This window comes from Pseudophryne corroboree, chromosome 3 (assembly GCF_028390025.1).
Source record: "Pseudophryne corroboree isolate aPseCor3 chromosome 3, aPseCor3.hap2, whole genome shotgun sequence".
NCBI classification, from domain to species: Eukaryota; Metazoa; Chordata; class Amphibia; order Anura; family Myobatrachidae; genus Pseudophryne; species Pseudophryne corroboree.
This window is the reverse complement of record NC_086446.1, coordinates 568112710-568128734: the sequence shown is the minus strand read 5'-3', so window position 1 is coordinate 568128734 and position 16025 is coordinate 568112710. Positions and strand designations below refer to the sequence as shown.

The 16025-nt window shown below is 47.7% G+C and overlaps 1 protein-coding gene across 3 annotated transcripts in view; it reads right to left on the bottom strand.

The window, feature by feature from the left end:
- Positions 1-1083: 1083 nt before the first annotated feature.
- The window catches only part of AIFM2 (apoptosis inducing factor mitochondria associated 2), an 86058-nt gene continuing 71116 nt past the window's right edge, over positions 1084-16025 (bottom strand). For all 3 annotated transcript variants that reach the window (XM_063961317.1, XM_063961316.1, XM_063961318.1), the window contains exons 8-9: positions 13121-13321; positions 1084-1254 (exon numbers count right to left, since the gene is read on the bottom strand). In XM_063961317.1, the coding sequence (XP_063817387.1) occupies positions 1100-1254; positions 13121-13321 (356 nt within the window). In that variant the 3' untranslated portion in view covers positions 1084-1099. The remainder of the gene's footprint in view (positions 1255-13120; positions 13322-16025) is intronic.

The window sequence follows — 16025 nt, the reverse complement described above, 5'->3', positions numbered from 1 at the left end:
GCCAAGGTCCTGTTTCTGCTGGTTATTGCCTCTGCTAGAAGGGTGTCAGACTTAGGCGCTTTGTCCTGTCGTCCACCCTTTTTGATATTTCATCATGACCGAGCAGTTCTTAGAACTCGCCCTGGTTATTTACCTAAGGTGGTGTCATCTTTTCACCTTAATCAAGAGATTGTGGTTCCAGCCTTCATCTTTTTTTCCGAATTGTCCTCCAAAGAATGGTCTTTGGATGTGGTACAGGCTCTCCATATATATGTGGAGAGGACTGCCTCTATCAGCAGGTCAGATACCCTCTTCATACTGTTTGGTTTCCACAAACGTGGCTGGCCTGCGAATAAGCAAACCTTGGCCAGATGGATTAGAATGGTGATTACACAAGCTTATACGCAGACTGGACTCCCAGCTCCTACTGCTATTAAAGCCCATTCTAATCGGTCTGTTGGACCTTCTTTGGCGGCCCTTCGTGGCGCGTCCGCAGAACAATTGTGCAAGGCGACTACATTGGACTTAGTGAACACGTTTATTAGGTTCTATGCCTTTGATACTTCCACCTCTCAGGATGCTTCCTTTGGACGCCGGGTTCTCATCCCGCTAAGGTGCGTCCCCTCCCTTGAGGAACTGCTTTAGGACATCCCCAATGTATTTCCTGTGGAACACAGTGTACCTCGCTGCAGAAAAGGAGATTTATGGTAGACTTACCATGGTTAAATCTCTTTCTGCGAGGTACTCTTGGTTCCACAGGGCACCCACCCTGACACACTTAGCTTCTTTGGGTTTGTATGGCATTAGCCGCTAGTCCCTTCTTCTGTCGTGAGAACGTGGTTCTATGTGTCTAACATCTGCCTTCTCTTTTACCTGCTTCTGCACTGGACTGGATAACAAAACTGAGCTCACAGTGCTTGGAGGTGGGGTTATAGAGGAGGACCCGCATTCTGGGACAGTCTAAAGCTTTAGCCTGTTGGTGCCTCTGGATCAAGATCCTTTTCTACACCCTGATGTATTCCCTGTGGAACCCAGTGTACCTCGCAGAAAGAGATTTAACCGCGATAAGTCTACCATAAATCCCCCCCCCCCCCCCCACACACACACATACTGTAAGTACTTATTTGGGCATCTTCTGTCCCATTTCTTTCCAGCTTTTTGAAACAAATACATCTCTGCTTTTAGCCATGGTGACAAGCACACTACCCATGTAGTGGCCATTGAACTGTCCTACTCCATCGTTACGGCCCATTGACAGAAGCATAGACACTGACCCTGCAGAAAAGTAAAAATAGAACAGTTACACAGTATTCCTATTCTCTCTCTTATACTATTATTCACCATCTCCTGTCTAACTATAATTATATGCTTCTGGATATGAATATTATTATTATTGCATTTTATTTATACGGCGCCACAAGTGTTTTGCCTCCCTGTACAAAGGACAGTACAGGGAGGCAAAACTTAGCATTACAGTAAATAAATAACAAAAATAGAGTACAGGTAGCAAAGAGCACCACAATTCTCAATACATAATACAGCTTAGATGTACAGTAAATAGCGAGGGAGTAATCATCGTAACACTTGGGGCTGGCAGCCATATATAGAGATGAGCCTTTACCAGCAGGAGAAAAAGCGGGTAAAGATGGTAGGAGAGTTATTAGTGGTTGTGAGAGCAGGCACTGATTATGGGATCAGTATGACTGACTGCCGGACGGGATGCTGGCAGTCACAATACAGATGCCAGAATCCTGAAGTCTTAAATACTGACATGGGGCGAGGTAAGTTTGTTCCCCTCTCTCCCCTAACCCTCCCTTCACACAGCCTAACCCTAACCTTCCCCCGGTGGTGCGTAAACCTAATCTATAAATGTCTTTAGTTAAGCAATGATAGTAAATAGTTGCACCTACAGAAAATGGGGACTATTTACTAAGCCTTGAAAAGATATAAAATGGACGGAGATGAAGTACCAGACAATCAGCTACTAATTGCCATGTTACAGGCTGTGTTTGAAAAGTGACATAAGCTGGTTAGTTGGTACTTTTTCTCTCTCCAAGGCTTAGTACATAGGGCCTGATTCAGCAGTAGATGGATTTGCAAAGCCACACACAACTGGCTTTACAAATCCATCCACTGAAAGACACCTCCTTACTGAACTTGCAATCCTAGTGCTGTGACCCTGGTCGCAGCTTGAAATGATGTTCTCGATATTTCCCGTAGATGGCCAGCTGATGAAGCCTCAGCTTAATCAGGCAGGCTGTCGCAGGGCGCCTTGTGAGGCCAGGAATTATGCTGCGACTAGATACGCAGACCCTGGCCTTGCCACCCCCGGAAACACCGGGCATCTCAGCCCCCGAATGCCTCTGCCTGTCAGTGAAGTAAGGGGGATCATATAGCACACGATTAGTGGCTATAGTTGTGGAATCCTGATTTACTACCTTATGCTAATGTGTGTATCTGCTAAACTGATGCAGAGGTTTGTGCGTGTGCAAGCGGCAGCAGACATCATTAGTATCTGTGCTAGTTTCGTACCGGGCTGGGTACGAAATCCTAGCAGATGAATGACAGCATAATACTGAGACTGCTTCTGGATAAGTATTTCATCCTAACCTTCTCCTCCTGCAGCCTAAGCCTAACATTCTGTTCTCTCTGTATTGTATTGAAGCTTAGAACAGTAGATGAAAGGCTTATGCTAATAAACCATGGTTTGCCTAGGCACAGCAGAGAAGCCAAGGTGAGTGTGGCTCCATCTGTATCTTAAGCCTAAAGTTTCCTCCCACAGCCTTACCCTACCCACCCCATAACCTATCCCTAACCTCCACCTCCTGCGGCCAAACTCTAGCTTCCGTTCCCGCAGCATAACCATAACTGTCCCCTCCTGCAGCCTAATCCTAACCTCCCCCTTCCGCAGCCTAACCCTAACAAACCCCCCACCCCTACAGCCTAACCCTAACCTCCCCCTTCTGCAGCCTAACCCTAACCACTACCCCACACCTCTGCAAACTATTCCTAACCTCCTCCTTCCGCAGCCTATCCCTAACCCCTACCCCACACCTTGGCAGACTAATCCTTCCTTTTTGCAGCCTAACCCTAACCTCCCCCCAGCCCTGCACATTAACCCTAACCACCCCCTCCCGCAGACTAACCCTAACTTCCCACTCCTGCAGCCTAACCTTGATAGTTACATCCAGGATATGTCTAGATCCCACTGTCGGCCCCGTACATCAGAAACAGGCTTCCCTTCCCTGTTCCTGTTTACACATCTCAGAATCGCACTGAGCTTTTCATATACGCCCACGACATTTCCATGGAAACAGTACATTCTGATAAGTCAGGGCAGTTATGTGTGATCGCATTGTCACCACCCAGTACCCCCCCCCCCCCCCCCCCAAAAAAAGCAACTTTTACAGAACGACTGATCCGGCCAAGCTCAACCCGACTCAGAACAGGACAGAAATGAGTAATGGTGCCTGTACTATATGCAGAGGCGGATTTGGGGAGGGAAGGGGGGAGGCACCAAGGCACCTCGTTTAGGATCATTTTTATTTTATTTATAGTGCACTGCACTAAGGGGGTAATTCCAAGTTGATCGCAGCAGGTAATTTTTTAGCAGTTGGGCAGAACCATGGCCCTCATTCCGAGTTGTTCGCTCGCAAGGCGATTTTAGCAGAGTTACACACGCTAAGCCGCCGCCTACTGGGAGTGAATCTTAGCTTCTTAAAATTGCGAACGATGTATTCGCAATATTGCGATTACAAACTACTTAGCAGTTTCAGAGTAGCTTCAGACTTACTCGGCATCTGCGATCAGTTCAGTGCTTGTCGTTCCTGGTTTGACGTCACAAACACACCCAGCGTTCGCCCAGACACTCCTCCGTTTCTCCAGCCACTCCCGCGTTTTTTCCGGAAACGGTAGCGTTTTTATCCACACGCCCATAAAACGCAGTGTTTCCGCCCAGTAACACCCATTTCCTGTCAATCACACTACGATCGCCGGAGCGAAGAAAAAGCCGTGAGTAAAAATACTATCTTCATAGCAAAATTACTTGGCGCAGTCGCAGTGCGAACATTGCGCATGCGTACTAAGCAGAAAAACGCTGCGATGCGAAGAAAATTACCGAGCGAACGACTCGGAATGAGGGCCCATGTGCATTGCAGGGAAGGCAGATTTAACATGTGCAGAGAGAGTTAGATTTGGGTGTGGTGTGTTCAATCTGCAATCTAATTTGCAGTGTAACAATAAAGCAGCCAGTATTTATCCTACACAGAAACACTATAACCCACCCACATCTAACTCTCTCTGCACATGTTATATCTGCCTCCCCTGCAGTGCACATGGTTCTGCCCAACTGCTAAAAAAATTCCTGCTGCGACCAACTTGGAATTACCCCCTAAGGGAGTAATTCCAAGTTGATCATAGCAGGAATTTTTTTAGCAGTTGGGCAAAACCATGTGCACTGCAGGGGAAGGGGGGGGGGGGGGGGGGCAGATATAACATTTGCAGAGAGAGTTAGATTTGGGTGGGTTATTTTGTTTCTGTGCAGGGTAAATACTGGCTGCTTTATTTTTACACTGCAATTTAGATTGCAGATTGAACTCACCACACCCAAATCTCTCTCTCTCTGCACATGTTACATCTGCCCCCCCCTGCAGTGAACATGGTTTTGCCCAACTGCTAACAAAGTTCCTGCTGCGATCAACTCAGAATTACCCCCTAAGTGCAGCAACACGCTAGTCACCAGGAAGAGAAGATGAGGCTGCTGGCTGTCAGCCAGCATGTCCATACTCCCCAGGGCAGCTATGAATGATCAGCCCAGCTCAGACTCCTACATTCTGATTCACGGGCTGGGATTAATACTGAATGGTCTGTCACCCTCTCCATTGCTGCACTAGTAGTCTCTTGTCCTCCGGTCGCCATGCACATCACAGCACCATACCATCAGGGAAAGGAAGCCACCCATAAGACAGTACGCAGCAGCCTGTCAGTGCTCGCATCCCTGTGTCTGCCCCTTCTCCAACCCAATGTGCCCCACTATTACTGACCCCCATCCCAGTGCCTCCCTCCCTGCCAGCCAAGTGTCTTCCCTCCCCAACCAGCCCACTGCACCCATCTCATTGCCCTCCCACCTAGAACCCCCAAGCCAGGTCAGTCACAATGATCCCCCCTCATTCAGCCAAATTTTCCCCTCACAACTAGGGATGAGCGGGTTCGGTTCCTCGGAATCCGAACCCGCCCGAACTTCATGTTTTTTTACACGGGGCCGAGCGACTCGGATCTTCCCGCCTTGCTCGGTTAACCCGAGCGCGCCCGAACGTCATCATCCCGCTGTCGGATTCTCGCAAGGCTCGGATTCTATCGCGAGACTCGGATTCTATCGCGAGACTCGGATTCTATATAAGGAGCCGCGCGTCGCCGCCATTTTCACACGTGCATTGAGATTCATAGGGAGAGGACGTGGCTGGCGTCCTCTCCGTTTATAGAGAAGAGAGTGAGACAGTAGAGAGAGACGCAGTAGTAATTTTGGGGAGCATTAGGAGGAGTACTAGTTACTTGCTGAAGTGATAGATAGTGTGACTGTATATTATCTGACTTGTGGGGGAGACACTGACAGTGGGGAGCAGTTAGAGTCTGAGAGCAGGACTCAGGAGTACATATAACGTACAGTGCACACTTTTGCTGCCAGAGTGCCACACTGCCATTGTGACCACACTGACCACCAGTATAATATATATTGTGATTGTCTGCTTAGGAGTACTACTTGCAAGTTGCTGATAGTGTGACCAGTGACCTGACCACCAGTCACCACCAGTTTAATATATATATATATATATAAATAATTGTATATAATATATATATATAATATTGTATACCACCTACCCGTGGTTTTTTTTTCTTTCTTTCTTCTTTACACATACTACTATAGTAGCTTACTGTAGCAGTCTGCGGTGCTGCTGAGCTGACTGTGTCCAGCAGGTCCGTCATCAGTCATTACATAATAAATATATATACCTGTCCGGCTGCAGTACTAGTGATATTATATATATATATATTGATTTCATCTCATTATCATCCAGTCTATATTAGCAGCAGACACAGTACGGTAGTCCACGGCTGTAGCTACCTCTGTGTCGGCAGTCGCTCGTCCATCCATAATTGTATACCACCTACCCGTGGTTTTTTTTTTTCTTTCTTCTTTATACATACTACTATAGTAGCTTACTGTAGCAGTCTGCGGTGCTGCTGAGCTGACAGTGTCCAGCAGGTCCGTCATCAGTCATTACATAATAAATATATCTACCTGTCCGGCTGCAGTACTAGTGTGATATAATATATATTGATTTCATCTCATTATCATCCAGTCTATATTAGCAGCAGACACAGTATGGTAGTCCACGGCTGTAGCTACCTCTGTGTCGGCAGTCGCTCGTCCATCCATAATTGTATACCACCTACCTGTGGTTTTTTTTTTTTTTCTTCTTTATACATACTACTATAGTAGCTTACTGTAGCAGTCTGCGGTGCTGCTGAGCTGACAGTGTCCAGCAGGTCCGTCATCAGTCATTACATAATAAATATATATACCTGTCCGGCTGCAGTACTAGTGATATTATATATATATATATTGATTTCATCTCATTATCATCCAGTCTATATTAGCAGCAGACACAGTACGGTAGTCCACGGCTGTAGCTACCTCTGTGTCGGCAGTCGCTCGTCCATCCATAATTGTATACCACCTACCCGTGGTTTTTTTTTTTCCTTTCTTCTTTATACATACTACTATAGTAGCTTACTGTAGCAGTCTGCGGTGCTGCTGAGCTGACAGTGTCCAGCAGGTCCGTCATCAGTCATTACATAATAAATATATCTACCTGTCCGGCTGCAGTACTAGTGTGATATAATATATATTGATTTCATCTCATTATCATCCAGTCTATATTAGCAGCAGACACAGTACGGTAGTCCACGGCTGTAGCTACCTCTGTGTCGGCAGTCGCTCGTCCATCCATAATTGTATACCACCTACCCGTGGTTTTTTTTTTTTCTTTTTCTTTCTTCTTTATACATACTACTATAGTAGCTTACTGTAGCAGTCTGCGGTGCTGCTGAGCTGACAGTGTCCAGCAGGTCCGTCATCAGTCATTACCTAATAAATATATATACCTGTCCGGCTGCAGTACTAGTGATATTATATATATATATATATATATATATTAATTTCATCTCCTTATCATCCAGTCTATATTAGCAGCAGACACAGTACGGTAGTCTACGGCTGTAGCTACCTCTGTGTCGGCAGTCGCTCGTCCATCCATAATTGTATACCACCTACCCGTGGTTTTTTTTTTTTCTTTCTTCTTTATACATACTACTATAGTAGCTTACTGTAGCAGTCTGCGGTGCTGCTGAGCTGACAGTGTCCAGCAGGTCCGTCATCAGTCATTACATAATAAATATATATACCTGTCCGGCTGCAGTACTAGTGATATTATATATATATATATATATATATATATATATATATTAATTTCATCTCCTTATCATCCAGTCTATATTAGCAGCAGACACAGTACGGTAGTCCACGGCTGTAGCTACCTCTGTGTCGGCAGTCGCTCGTCCATCCATAAGTATACTAGTATCCATCCATCTCCATTGTTTACCTGAGGTGCCTTTTAGTTGTGCCTATTAAAATATGGAGAACAAAAATGTTGAGGTTCCAAAATTAGGGAAAGATCAAGATCCACTTCCACCTCGTGCTGAAGCTGCTGCCACTAGTCATGGCCGAGACGATGAAATGCCAGCAACGTCGTCTGCCAAGGCCGATGCCCAATGTCATAGTACAGAGCATGTAAAATCCAAAACACCAAATATCAGTAAAAAAAGGACTCCAAAATCTAAAATAAAATTGTCGGAGGAGAAGCGTAAACTTGCCAATATGCCATTTACCACACGGAGTGGCAAGGAACGGCTGAGGCCCTGGCCTATGTTCATGGCTAGTGGTTCAGCTTCACATGAGGATGGAAGCACTCAGCCTCTCGCTAGAAAACTGAAAAGACTCAAGCTGGCAAAAGCACCGCAAAGAACTGTGCGTTCTTCGAAATCCCAAATCCACAAGGAGAGTCCAATTGTGTCGGTTGCGATGCCTGACCTTCCCAACACTGGACGTGAAGAGCATGCGCCTTCCACCATTTGCACGCCCCTGCAAGTGCTGGAAGGAGCACCCGCAGTCCAGTTCCTGATAGTCAGATTGAAGATGTCAGTGTTGAAGTACACCAGGATGAGGAGGATATGGGTGTTGCTGGCGCTGGGGAGGAAATTGACAAGGAGTATTCTGATGGTAAGGTGGTTTGTTTAAGTCAGGCACCCGGGGAGACACCTGTTGTCCGTGGGAGGAATAGGGCCGTTGACATGCCTGGTGAAAATACCCAAAAAATCAGCTCTTCGGTGTGGAAGTATTTCACCAGAAATGCCAACAACATTTGTCAAGCCGTGTGTTGCCTTTGTCAAGCTGTAATAAGTAGGGGTAAGGACGTTAACCACCTCGGAACATCCTCCCTTATACGTCACCTGCAGCGCATTCATAATAAGTCAGTGACAAGTTCAAAAACTTTGGGCGACAGCGGAAGCAGTCCACTGACCAGTAAATCCCTTCCTCTTGTAACCAAGCTCACGCAAACCACCCCACCAACTCCCTCAGTGTCAATTTCCTCCTTCCCCAGGAATGCCAATAGTCCTGCATGCCATGTCACTGGCAATTCTGACGAGTCCTCTCCTGCCTGGGATTCCTCCGATGCATCCTTGCGTGTAACGCCTACTGCTGCTGGCGCTGCTGTTGTTGCTGCTGGGAGTCGATGGTCATCCCAGAGGGGAAGTCGTAAGCCCACTTTTACTACTTCCACCAAGCAATTGACTGTCCAACAGTCCTTTGCGAGGAAGATGAAATATCACAGCAGTCATCCTGTTGCAAAGCGGATAACTGAGGCCTTGACAACTATGTTGGTGTTAGACGTGCGTCCGGTATCCGCCGTTAGTTCACAGGGAACTAGACAATTTCTTGAGGCAGTGTGCCCCCGTTACCAAATACCATCTAGGTTCCACTTCTCTAGGCAGGCGATACCGAGAATGTACACGGACGTCAGAAAAAGACTCACCAGTGTCCTAAAAAATGCAGTTGTACCCAATGTCCACTTAACCACGGACATGTGGACAAGTGGAGCAGGGCAGGGTCAGGACTATATGACTGTGACAGCCCACTGGGTAGATGTATGGACTCCCGCCGCAAGAACAGCAGCGGCGGCACCAGTAGCAGCATCTTGCAAACGCCAACTCTTTCCTAGGCAGGCTACGCTTTGTATCACCGGTTTCCAGAATACGCACACAGCTGAAAACCTCTTACGGCAACTGAGGAAGATCATCGCGGAATGGCTTACCCCAATTGGACTCTCCTGTGGATTTGTGGCATCGGACAACGCCAGCAATATTGTGTGTGCATTAAATATGGGCAAATTCCAGCACGTCCCATGTTTTGCACATACCTTGAATTTGGTGGTGCAGAATTTTTTTAAAAAGGACAGGGGCGTGCAAGAGATGCTGTCGGTGGCCAGAAGAATTGCGGGACACTTTCGGCGTACAGGCACCACGTACAGTAGACTGGAGCACCACCAAAAACGCCTGAACCTGCCCTGCCATCATCTGAAGCAAGAAGTGGTAACGAGGTGGAATTCAACCCTCTATATGCTTCAGAGGTTGGAGGAGCAGCAAAAGGCCATTCAAGCCTATACAATTGAGCACGATATAGGAGGTGGAATGTACCTGTCTCAAGCGCAGTGGAGAATGATTTCAACGTTGTGCAAGGTTCTGCAACCTTTTGAACTTGCCACACGTGAAGTCAGTTCAGACACTGCCAGCCTGAGTCAGGTCATTCCCCTCATCAGGCTTTTGCAGAAGAAGCTGGAGGCATTGAAGGAGGAGCTAAAAGGGAGCGATTCCGCTAGGCATGTGGGACTTGTGGATGGAGCCCTTAATTCGCTTAACAAGGATTCACGGGTGGTCAATCTGTTGAAATCAGAGCACTACATTTTGGCCACCGTGCTCGATCCTAGATTTAAAACCTACCTTGGATCTCTCTTTCCGGCAGACACAAGTCTGCTGGGGTTCAAAGACCTGCTGGTGACAAAATTGTCAAGTCAAGCGGAACGCGACCTGTCAACATCTCCTCCTTCACATTCTCCCGCAACTGGGGGTGCGAGGAAAAGGCTCAGAATTCCGAGCCCACCCGCTGGCGGTGATGCAGGGCAGTCTGGAGCGACTGCTGATGCTGACATCTGGTCCGGACTGAAGGACCTGACAACGATTACGGACATGTCGTCTACTGTCACTGCATATGATTCTGTCACCATTGAAAGAATGGTGGAGGATTATATGAGTGACCGCATCCAAGTAGGCACGTCAGACAGTCCGTACTTATACTGGCAGGAAAAAGAGGCAATTTGGAGGCCCTTGCACAAACTGGCTTTATTCTACCTAAGTTGCCCTCCCACAAGTGTGTACTCCGAAAGAGTGTTTAGTGCCGCCGCTCACCTTGTCAGCAATCTGCGTACGAGGTTACTTCCAGAAAATGTGGAGAAGATGATGTTCATTAAAATTAATTATAATCAATTCCTCCGTGGAGACATTGACCAGCAGCAATTGCCTCCACAAAGTACACAGGGAGCTGAGATGGTGGATTCCAGTGGGGACGAATTGATAATCTGTGAGGAGCGGGATGTACACGGTGATATATCGGAGGATGATGATGAGGTGGACATCTTGCCTCTGTAGAGCCAGTTTGTGCAAGGAGAGATTAATTGCTTCTTTTTCGGTGGGGGTCCAAACCAACCCGTCATTTCAGTCACAGTCGTGTGGCAGACCCTGTCACTGAAATGATGGGTTGGTTAAAGTGTGCATGTCCTGTTTATACAACATAAGGGTGGGTGGGAGGGCCCAAGGACAATTCCATCTTGCACCTCTTTTTTCTTTCATTTTTATTTGCGTCATGTGCTGTTTGGGGAGTGTTTTTTGGAAGGGCCATCCTGCGTGACACTGCAGTGCCACTCCTAGATGGGCCAGGTGTTTGTGTCGGCCACTAGGGTCGCTTATCTTACTCACACAGCTACCTCATTGCGCCTCTTTTTTTCTTCTTTGCGTCATGTGCTGTTTGGGGAGTGTTTTTTGGAAGGGCCATCCTGCGTGACACTGCAGTGCCACTCCTAGATGGGCCAGGTGTTTGTGTCGGCCACTAGGGTCGCTTATCTTACTCACACAGCTACCTCATTGCGCCTCTTTTTTTCTTCTTTGCGTCATGTGCTGTTTGGGGAGTGTTTTTTGGAAGGGCCATCCTGCGTGAGACTGCAGTGCCACTCCTAGATGGGCCAGGAGTTTGTGTCGGCCACTAGGGTCGCTTAGCTTAGTCATCCAGCGACCTCGGTGCAAATTTTAGGACTAAAAATAATATTGTGAGGTATTCAGAATAGACTGAAAATGAGTGGAAATTATGGTTTTTGAGGTTAATACTTTGGGATCAAAATGACCCCCAAATTCTATGATTTAAGCTGTTTTTTAGGGTTTTTTGAAAAAAACACCCGAATCCAAAACACACCCGAATCCGACAAAAAAAATTCGGTGAGGTTTTGCCAAAACGCGGTCGAACCCAAAACACGGCCGCGGAACCGAACCCAAAACCAAAACACAAAACCCGAAAAATTTCAAGTGCACATCCCTACTCACAACCCTATCTCACTGCCTCCTTCCCATCCTGCCTAGTGCCCCCTATTCACAGTGCCCACCATCCAGCCCAGTGTCCCCCACCATCTCACTGACTCCCCCATCCCAATGTCTCCCCCAACCAGCCCCCTGCCTTCCTCTAACTGCTCCATAGCAAGGACCCCCCCCAGCCAGTCTAATTATGGTGTTCCCCCCCTCATTTAGCGCAGTGTACCCCCTTTTCCAGCCTGGTATTGCCCCCTCCCACCACTATCTCACTGCCCCCTTCTAATCCAGCTGAGTGCCCCCCTATATATCATCCACTGCCTCTCCCCATCGCTCTGTTCTCGTCACCCACTGCTTTTCACCCTCTCCCTGGCATCATCCACTGCCTCTCCCTATCATCCTCTCCTGTCACCCTCTACCTCTCCATATCACCCACTGCCTCTCTGTCTCTTACCATCTCTCCTGTCACCCTCTGCCTCTCCCCGGTGTCACTATCTCCATATCGCCCTCTCTCTCTCCGGTCACCCTCTGCCTTTCACCCTCCCCCTGGAGTCAGCCACTTCCTCTACCTGTCATCCTCTCTCTGTTACCCTCTTCCTATCACTCACTGCTTCTCCCTGGCATCCTCTCACTGTCACCCACTGCCTCTCCCGTCACCTTCTCCATCACCCGCTGCCTCTCCCTATCATCCTCTCCTGTCACCTTCTACCTCTCCATGGGAGAGATGTACTAAGCAGTAAAAATAGTGCAGAAGTGAGTCAGTGGAGAAGTTGCCCATGGCAACCAATCAACATCGAAGTAACATTTATAATATGCATACTATAAAATAATACAGAGCAGCTGATTGGCTGCCATGGGCAACTTCTCCACTGGCTCACTCCTCCACTCTTTTCACTGCTTAGTAAATCTCCCCCTATGTCTTCCACAGCCTCTCTGTCTCTTACTATCTCTCCCTGTCCCCCACTGCCTTACCCTCTACCCTTTACCTCTCCCCTCTTCACATTGCCTTCTCTCTCCGGTCATCCACTGCATCTCCAAGATATCACCGTGGGTATGACAGGTGACTCTTGGGAGATCAGTTCTGAGAAACCTCCTGAGCACATTGGGGTCTATTCATGAAGCAGTGAAAAGAGTGGAGAAAAGTGGAAAAGTTGCCCATAGCAACCAATCAGCTTTGAAGGAAGCCTTTTTCAAGTTTATTCAAAAAAAGGAAGAGAGATGCTGATTGGTTGCCATGGGCAACTTCTCCACTGGTCTGTTTCTCCACTCTTTTCACTGCTTCATGAATAGACCCCATTGTATCCAATATATTCAATCACTACTGCTTATGCATGCAGTTATCGTTCTGATGACTACATACACACACACACACACACACACACAAATTGTGTACCTGTCTTATAGGTCTTCAGCGGCTTCTCCAGAAGGCTGTTGATAATGTTGGTCACTGCAATCTTGGCATGTACGCCTGCATTGTAAGCCATTTTAGGTTCTCTTAAATCAGTGCAGTCTCCCACTGCATAAATGTTGCTGTATCCTTCCACTTGAAGAAATTCATTAACTTTAAGAGCTCCATTGCTCGCCACTTTGTCACCTTAATGGAAAAGATATTGAGTGTGCTCATTCTGAATACTGTTATACTGTATGTTTAAATGGGTGGCACTTGATATGCCGGCTGTTGGGATCCCGGTACTCAGCATACCGGCGCCGGAATCCCGACACCCAGCATACCGACAACTATTTTCCTTCTTGGGGTATCCACGACACCCTTGGAGGGAGAGTAAACAGCGTGTCCGCACTGTGGCGAGCGCAGCGAGCCTGCAAGGAGCTCTTTTGCGCTCGCCCCGCTGCTGGGTGCCGGGATCCCGAACACGGGTATGCTGTAGTAGATTCGTTTTTTAACAGATACCATCTAGATTACAGTGATGTTGAGCATCACCTTCTCCAATTGTACAACTAATATCCCAGTATAAATGTGTAACTTTTGTAAGTGGCCTGCCACCATCAATCTGCATGTTCTATATTTAATTGTACCCTTAGTTCCAATCCTAGTTGTATACCTTCTGTTCAGCTCCTCACCCTCTTCTGCCAGCAGTTCAGTAACACTGCCATGGATACAGGCAACAAACAAAATGGCCAGGATGTAATGAAGTCCAAGTTCAGGTGGCTGTGTGGAACGCTGGCCGAACTTGGACTTTTTTTTAAAGGGGCAATCATGTACAAGGCATGCTTTAGCTTTATACATGACTGCCCCTTTAAAAATTGTTGCGGCTGGCAAAATCGGACTTCATTACATCCCACCCATTATCTACAACTAAGAGGCATAAATCCTAACCCTTCCTTCCAAGAAAGCCATTGGCCTTCATGCTAAAGTTGCAGAACACTTTAAATACTATTTCAGATCTTTAAGAAAACATGCTCGTTGGGCTAATTTGAGTTACGTAATTGATTCACTGTATCATCATAAATAATTTTAGCAGGAGATCTATTATTTGTGGTATCATTTTTTGTCGTTATAGATACTTTTTATATTTAGGAGATTTGATATATTACAATTCGACATATCATGCTGTCAGACCTGTACACAGTGGTTCTCATAGAGGATTTTGGGTTTGATTCATGGAACTTATGTTATGGAACTTCGCTGTTCTCGCAAATCTTTTTGATATATGCATGAGCCACACTGCCTATGTGCAGATCTGCTCCTGCGTCGTCAGTCTTAGTCAGGGCCGTCTTAACAGCAGTGTACACCCCTGGGCACAGCAATGCACTGGACCCCCTACCCATCCTCCAGCGGTAGAGGTGGGAGGTGCTATCAGTGGCAGCTTTGATGTCCCGTGGGTGGTATGGGGTGTTCTATCTTCCGCAGCATGTAGGACCTGGAGCAGTAATTTCTGCTAAATACTCCTTTACTGCACAGATGGGTCGGGAGGGAGAACACTCAACTGTGGAAGGGGGCAATGGGCTGAATGAAGGGACCCTGGTACATGACTTCCAGGGTGGCAGGTGGTGTTTTATACATAGAGGAGGGGTGGATAGTGGGGTGGGCTTAATATTTATCATTTTCTGGTGGGAGGGAAGCTTGCTTGACTACAGATTTGTCAAGTTCCTGGAAATAGATTTCTTAGCTTTGAATGGGATAAAATAGCTATAGAGTCCCCCCTCTCAGGAGGTACTGGGGACTTGGAGATCAGAGTTCAGGAGCCAGAGCAATCCACCACTGAAAATATAAAACTGCATACCAGGCGTGTGGATCTGGAGCAGGGACTAGCTACTTGAAGGCTGATATCTCCGGTTCTCGGCATACTAGAGACAAGCTGCCAGTGTCCACAAAGGGGAGAGCCCCAGCTTTTGCTGTATATGCTCAGAAAAACTCTATATCAGACAGAACCTGAGATATTTGGCTGGGAAGAGCAATTAACAGGCTTGGATGGGGACCACTGCTTTAAAGTCAGATATCCCCGGTTCCCCAGGGCAGATTTTCTAAAATCTGGTACCCCTGGAAAGAGGGGACCCTCAGCTATCAGTCTAAACTCATGGGGCCCTTGGACAAGTGCTCATTGAGCCCATATGAAAAGATGGCCCTGGTCTTAGTGTCCCAGAAGCAACAGCATGATTGATGCGTCTTCAGACACAACCAGCGGATGACAGAAGCCGGCATTGGGCGTCTCATAATACAAAGCGCTTCCTGTGGCTTTTGCATATTTTGCACAGTCGCTGCGTACAAAAATGTAGCGGCGGTGCCTTTACTGTAAATCTTTGATTCAAGCCCTTTGTTGTAAAATACTACAGCATCTGTATCTAGATGGGATTTGACATTTTTTTGTTGTTGTCCTAAAAAGATATTTGTCGACAGAGGCGTAACTAGGGTAGGGCTGCTCGGGCAGGTGCCCTGGGTACTGTGGCGGGCACAGCTGAGGGGGCGCCCACACCACCGTCCAGGGCATCGCTCCCACCTGTGCACTCACAGCCGCCACCGCCTGACCGCCCGCAGCCGCTTCTGCAGCCTCCCGCCCGCAGCCGCCGCCACTGCCTGCACCTGGCTGACACACAATTTCGCCGCCGAGCAAGTCCCGCTGTGGTGCTCGGTGGCGTTACTGCAGCAGCAGCTCCTAGCCTCCCTCCTTGCTAGGGCTGCTGCCGGGAGCGTGACCGCGATGCCAGCGTCATGCTCCCTGAGCTTCTGTCTGCTGCCGGCTCAGTCCCTGCTGAAGCTGAGAGGTGAGGAGGGGGAAGGGGGGAAACACTTAACATACAAAACACACAGAGACTAACCCCCTCCTCCTATTTTATGCCTC